The 6,986-nt window shown below is 51.7% G+C and overlaps 1 protein-coding gene across 1 annotated transcript in view; it reads right to left on the minus strand.

Moving 5' to 3' along the window:
* Positions 1 to 6,986, minus strand: part of MYO15B (myosin XVB) — a 51,091-nt gene that overhangs the window by 27,700 nt on the left and 16,405 nt on the right. The window contains exons 13-20 of the mRNA XM_019503494.1: positions 5,404 to 5,517; positions 4,769 to 4,875; positions 4,262 to 4,477; positions 3,488 to 3,578; positions 2,970 to 3,074; positions 2,147 to 2,333; positions 1,939 to 2,026; positions 1,468 to 1,681 (exon numbers count right to left, since the gene is read on the minus strand). Coding sequence (XP_019359039.1) covers positions 1,468 to 1,681; positions 1,939 to 2,026; positions 2,147 to 2,333; positions 2,970 to 3,074; positions 3,488 to 3,578; positions 4,262 to 4,477; positions 4,769 to 4,875; positions 5,404 to 5,517 — 1,122 coding nt within the window. The remainder of the gene's footprint in view (positions 1 to 1,467; positions 1,682 to 1,938; positions 2,027 to 2,146; positions 2,334 to 2,969; positions 3,075 to 3,487; positions 3,579 to 4,261; positions 4,478 to 4,768; positions 4,876 to 5,403; positions 5,518 to 6,986) is intronic.

Consider the following 6,986-nt stretch of genomic DNA (forward strand, 5'->3'; position numbering starts at 1 on the left):
AGACTTATTGAGGGGTGGGTCTAAATTATGCCTAAGAGACCCCTTAGGCCTGCAGACTAAGGGAGACTATACCTATTTGCCCCTGGACTTGGGGAAGTGCGCCAAGTGCCTGTACTGGGTCAAGTACCCGTGGGACTTTAGGTCTGTGTTACCCCAAGGACACAGGGCCGCAAGACAGTCCATTCTTGGGGTGGTGGCAGCACGTTACCCTCAGTCTAGCGAGTGTGCTCCAGGAGGGGGGTTGGCTGGACATAAGGCGCCCCTAGGGAGGCATTCGGAGCCTGGAAGGTGGTCAGGCGCAGGGAGGTGGGCGGCTCAACACAGGAGCGCCCCCTACTGGCCTGCCACATGATCTACCAAGCAAGTCCAGTTTGAAGAATCAATTTGTGCTGTTTGGATTTCTTTTTTAAAACCCTAATATAGGGGTTGTCAACCAGGGGTACACATACCCCCAGGGGTACTTGAGAAGGCCCTAAGGGGTACGCGTAGGCAGGAGGGGATGGAGCACCACCATCTCACACTGCCACACACACACATGCTGTGTGTCCAGCTGCTGGGGGTACACTAATCCAAAAAGGGTGAAAACCCCTGCCCTAATACATATATAGCCTTCTGTCTAACAACAGTGCTGTGAACATCACTGGAAATCTCCATCCCTCAAACTGCAAAGCACTATGAACTAGGGCCCCGTCCTGCTCCCATTGACAAATCACAGGCAAAAATTCCGTGAGGTTCAATGGAAGCCTCCCAACTCCTCTACACCGTGAGGATCATCCCCATTTTACACAGACAGATTCTGCATCTGAAGAGACAAAGCCAAGAACAGAGCCCAGGTCTCCTGTCTCCCAGATCTGTGCTCTAAGCTGGCAGTGATCCTCACTCCCAAGCTCTTCAGTGCATTTCTCTGCATGCTCTGAAGGAGTTGCACCCCTCCCTTGTGCTCCACATTCCAGGCCACAGCAAAGTCCATTGCTTTAACTGCAGCTTTGATAGAGTCTGTCATGTCAAAGCTCAGCCATAAAAGCTGTTGTGTGCTGGACTTTGGCACACCTGGAGCCCAAAGGTCCTTGGCTGTTTTTAGCTAAACTGTGAAGATCGTCCCAGTCATCAAGATTTTTCCCTTGTTGTTTTTCTGCAAGGCAGGTTTAATGCTGACCAAAAGTGACCACCTGTCAGAGCTGAAGAGCAATGCTCACATTTCCCCCCATGAAGCAGAAAAAGCAGAAGCAGCTTTCTTGACATAACACTGCCACAGTTCCTCACCCTGGAGCCTGAAGGGCCAGTTTTCTGCGACAAAGCTAGTTCAGCCTCCATAGTCCCTAGCAAGCCAGCTGAAACTGCCAGGAGAGGTCAGGAAGCAGTGCCATGGTGCTACCTGCAATATGGGCACCTGCTCCCTGGGAACTGGGCTGAGACCCACAAGTGCCTCTGGAAGGAAACACCATCAAGCATAAGGGCATTGCTTACCTCTCAGCTCAGACTCCTGCTTGGCTTGATCTGCAAATGGAAGAGGTGGAGGCAGACCAGGGGGAGGTGGAGGGATCTGAGAGCCTGTGGGAGAGTTTGGCAGCTGGCTAAAGATATTCACGAGAGGTAGCTGCTTTTCCAGGATGGAGTTGGACTTGAGAGGGGGTGGTGGTGGCACTCCCTTGCGGCTATTCTCTGATGCCAAAGCTGTCGGCTGCAAGCAGGGAGAGAAAGGGTGGTTGATACATGGTCACGCTCCCCATATCTACAGGCTCTAGGGTAGTATTTCTCTCAGACAGTGCCTGAAGCCCGAACCATGGCAGCACCAACATAGGGCCCCATGGTACAAACAAAAAAAAGGCATCCATTCAAATCAGGTGAAGAGCATGCGAATGCTCAGGGCTGGAGCTGCTTATGGCAGTGAAGAGCCTCCATCACACCACCCCACCTTCGAGCATGGGGAGAACTTACTGAGTCAGGAGGCTGAAAGTTTGCTAACCCCAGCTTTGCCAGAGCTTCATTCTTGGGGTCAGTCTTCTTCATAAAGGGCTTGGATGTCCTGCAAAGTGACAAGGAAAGAGACCACCAAGGTTACAGCACAGGGCAGTGTGGCACCGGTGAGCATGTGGAGGCACTGAGATGCAATTCCTACCCTCTCCCCACCTGCCTCCTTCCTCACCTCAAGAGCTCAATGGGCTGTGGCTCTGGGGCTGGCCTACTCTGGTACATCTTGATGATGTCGCGGATCTGCCGGCTGGGCTCAGCCCTGGGCACTGGCTCCGACCGCTTCACCCCAGGCTCCTTCTTTGCTTTAGTGACTGGTTTTTCCGGCTTCTGCATGGGAGTTGGCAAGGGGGGTGCAGGGACTGCAGAGGACAAAGGGAGACATGAAGGGAGCCAGCAGACAGCACAAAAGAAATCCCCTCTCCCCATTCAGTGTTCACCTGGAGCTAAGTGTCCTTGGGCTCCTTCGGCCTTGCCCTGCTGCTATACCTTCCCAAAACCCACTGCCTTTTCCTCTCTCATCTGCTATTGCCTTGAGGGGCTTGACTGCAAGAGGCTGAAGAGGGCAGTAACTGAGCTAAATGAACACTAGCACTGCCCTCCTCAAGATCCAGGGTGGGCTGAACAGAGCTAACCACTGCTGCTCCCAAAGAATTTCCCCCTCCCTGCAGCATCTCTCAGCTTAGAAAGACAGTTGCCATAACAGAGACCCTTAAAGAACTAACCTGGATCCACATTGTTCCCATTGAACAAGCATGCTGGGAGAGAGAAGGATTTCTGGGATCTGAGCCCTATCCTGAGAGTGCAGGGGATTTTCCTTGCATCCACAAGCTACAGAGATTGGAGACTGGAGCTCCTAGGTCTGAGGAGGATGCTGGGGCCTGGGGCAATCTGATCCTCACAGTCTGACTAGAGCTTGAACTCCATGGGAATGGCAGGTACTGGGCAGGCCCTGGGTGTGTCACACCAGGTTAGACCTCCACTGCGTGCTGCCTCACCTGCCTCTGGTTGCGGGCTGGAGGCCGTCTCCTTTGTTGCCTCCTTGTTTGGCTGTGGCTTTGTGGGAGGGGGTCTGACCTTCTTCACAAAGATCTTTTGCTGCCCTGTACGCAAAAGAAGGGGGTGAACAGTGAAACCCAACACAACCAAAAAAGTCTCCTAAGCCTGGTTGCATCATGTCACTTGCTTCCTCAACAGCTGTTCCAGCCTGCAGAGGTTTGTGTAAGACCCTTCTTGCTGTGCAGGAGGGAGGGTATCATACCCTTCAAGGGTCTCTCTCAGGCCCACACCCAAACTGCAACTCCACAGAACCCTGCGACTCACAGCCCTAAATTAGCCCAGCCCAAGCCATCCCTAGATCAAATGCCCAGCAGGTAGTGTATTCCCCACATGCCCAGCCCACACTGAGCTTCATGCAGCACAAGGAGCTGCCTCAGGCCGAGGCTGGTTTACACAACAGTGAAACCAAGGGGTTGGGTCCTCTTTGGATAAGACTTACAGCCAGGTGGAGACTCACCCATTCTCTGGAAGTACTCTCTCTTCTGCTGGAAGGTCTCTAGAGGCAAGGTGCCCTCATCACTGTCTGAGGCATCCAAGTAGGTGTAGATCTACAAGACATCCACAACAGGCCTGGTTACAGCCTGTTCAGCCTAAGCAGCATGGGGTGCTTGCCTCTGTCCCAGCCAACACAGAGACCCTCGGGGAACCTTCAATGGCTCCCTCATACCCAGAGATGGACCTAACTAGAAGGGTTTGGGTTCTGATCCAGACCCAAAACTTCCTCAAACTCTGGGAAGGTTGGGATGGAGCAGGGTTTGGGTCTAGTTTATTGGCAATGCTCTGAAATGGAAAGCTCCTACTGACTTGCACCCAACCCATACAATATGCAAACTCACAAACACTGGAACGTCTCTCACCCCACATCTACTTTGGGGGCCTAACCTAAGCCCTGATAAATGGGAGGAAGCATGAAGAATCATGAAACTCCAAAAGCAGGTCACCACACTGGAAGGAGAGTGATGGAGAATTAAAGGTTTTGCCATTAACTTCCATGAGAATGGGAACGAATAGGATAAGGCAGCAAGATTCACTGAGGCCACAGCAAAATTCTCATCAGCTTAAACAATGCCAGGATTTGGCCCTTCCTCCCTCAGACCCAGGGGGTGGCTTGACAGGTCTCAGCAGACAGCTGAAGAGGACTCTGAGCAAGGTTCTCTGCCACCTCCGCCTATCTAAAAGGGCAGGAGCACTGTCACATGGAACCCCACGAGGGACACTCCATGTCTGGTACCGATGTTGTGGCCTCTGGCAGGGACTGTGGTGGCTCAGCATTCTGGTTACTGCTGGATTTGGTAGGTTTAGGTGCTGGAGTTGAAGCAGGAGCTGGTGCTGGAGCTGGTGATGGGGGTTTGGCTTGTCTTGACCTAGAGGGCTCAGGAGACCTTGGCCGCTGCCGCCGCTGCTGTTCCTGGGAGATGGTCATGGCCTGCAGGGTCATCTGCTGCGCCTGGAAGAAGGGATTTCCATCTGCGTAAGCCCTGGCCCTCTGTACAATCTTCTTCTGCTGACTGTACCTCTGAACAGGCTGATGGAGCTCTGTCAAGTTCTCTAGGGGTATAGGCATGGTCCAGACCCACCCACACAGTGGTAAATACCCTCAGATGAACAAAGCAGAAAACCACAGGGCAACCAGACAGGGCCCAGATGGGATAATAAAGTAGAGCTCAGCCCGTCACACTAGTGCACTCTTCTCTTCATAGATTTTTCCCCTACCAAGTCCCTCATCCTTTCTACTCACCATGAGTAAGGCCTGCTGGTTGATAAAGGCCTGTTGTTGTGCAGCTATCTGATTAGGGTCTACAGACGGGACCACTGGCTGGGGCTGGGGCTGGGGCAAAACCATGGCTGAGAAAGACAGAGACACACAAGACTGTAGAGGATTATAAGGCAAATGTAAGGGGGCAAGTGCATCAGGCTGGGGACAAAGAAATACACAGGGTGCAGCTGGTGTGTCCAATGCAAGGGACAAATTCATCACATCTGCGCATGATGGAGTGAATCCCAGGCAGGAGCTGCACATCTTGGCCTGTCTTCCTCCACACAAATTCAAACCTGCCCCATTCCCATTCCAATAACTATAATATGATGCCTCTATGAGTTCCTTCTGCTGTTTCTTGCCTCCTGCTCTGCACTATGACACGTGGCTGTGCAGCTATTGAACTGCTGCCAGGCTTCACCCCAGAGGTGGCTGCATTTCAACAGTGGCTTTTCTGACTCCTGGATACGTGCTGCATAAAGTGCTTGTGGTAAAATGTCTTACGCAGGGCTTCTAGGCACTATGATAAAAAACTATGGACTTGCTCACACAGCCCTCCTTGTTCCAAACTAAATCTCCCCCATTATTTAGTGAAACACTTCTGCATTTGTTATTACCTGCCATAGGTGTGATCCCACCCATAGGTGACATCATTGGCATGGGTGCTGGCATCATTCCACCCATCATTGGCATGGGCTGGTAAGCAGGTACTTGCACTATTCCAGGGTAACCTAGATAGAAAGATGTCATGAGTGAAAGTGACCTTCAGTGAAAGCCCCGCACAGCTGGCAATACACCACACACACAGCCCTGCCATTGGCTCTGCCAATTTGTACTGAGCATGGCAACATGTGATGGCTTTTCCATCACATTAGGCAGGCTACACAGCAACACCCAGGAGGGCTGGCCGAGCAGAAGGGGAAATCTGGAACGTTACACACCTTCACAAGGGACCATGCAGTGGGCTCTGCCCTGCATCCTCACTTTGGATCCCTTGTCCCAGCACTACTACAAGGAAGCTTAATTTCCTTGTTTTCTAACAACAGTCTATGAAAACTGGTAGGTGTATTTATGGTTATTGCAGATCTCAGGGCTGTACTTGTGGCTATTGCTGCTGATCCAAAAACGAGGGCTGTGGGATCAAGACTGAGTGGTGGGCAAAACCTTTCTGGATCTCTCCTGTCCCTAGTTCTGATGTAGAGAGGTCAGTATGGGCGGTGGCAAAAAGTCACGGCAGAGGCAGAAAGTAGCTACCACAGAGGTCAACTGGACATAGCCTCTCATGGTGTCCAGCCTGTGGCTGTTAGAAAACAGAGCAGGAAATTTTACACTGTAAACCACAAAACTGCCTAGTTCTGTCACTTGGCACAACCCATCTCACTGACAATCACCAAGAGGATGCCAAAGAGAGAGGCCCAGCACACTCCACTGATATGCTAGAAAACCACATCTGGTACCTGCAGCATTTCACAGCAGCCACAAATAGCCACGTGGCAGGCCGAGATCTGCAATAACCATAAATATGCCTCTCTGACCCACTGATTCACAGGTCATTAACATGCCCGTATGTCCACATCCCATGTATTTTCAGTACCCACACATGTTATGTCTTACAAGTTTCCAGTAGTAAAACATGCCACACACCAATGAATTATGTCCAGATATTGTACTCTGAGCACACAAGGAAAAGGGGGAAAAACCAATCATGTACATGAGAGAAAACCTGGACATGGTTCAGACTTACTAACCCACTGAGTAGCTAGGGATGATGGGGAAGTCTGTAAAGAAGCAATGAGAGAGATTAAAATTCTCTGCTCAGGGACAGGCAGCTCATATTGTGGGGCCAACAGGGCCATGCCATTGCTGCCAGAAGGACTAAGGTTCATAAAATGTCGGACACCAGACACCACTGAGGTGGCCTGAGACAAATGCTATAGAAGCAAGTGCAAGGGGATGGGTGGGGGGGCGGGGAAGGAAAGGTGGTACTGGACTTCTGGCAGAAGGAGAATTCCAGAGCAGCAGCAAAGCAGCTGATGGTGGAGGGGCCCTGGCTGGCTAAATCTAGGAGGAGCAAGGTGGTATTCTCCATGCAGAATATCCCAGGGCTGAGCCACACAGCATCACCATCTTCCAAGACATGACCAGCAGGAGTGGGGATCTTGATGACCACGGCCAATGATACAGCATTTGCTATAAGCGC

This window comes from Gavialis gangeticus, unplaced genomic scaffold (assembly GCF_001723915.1).
Source record: "Gavialis gangeticus isolate Ggan-Ray unplaced genomic scaffold, GavGan_comp1, whole genome shotgun sequence".
NCBI classification, from domain to species: Eukaryota; Metazoa; Chordata; order Crocodylia; family Gavialidae; genus Gavialis; species Gavialis gangeticus.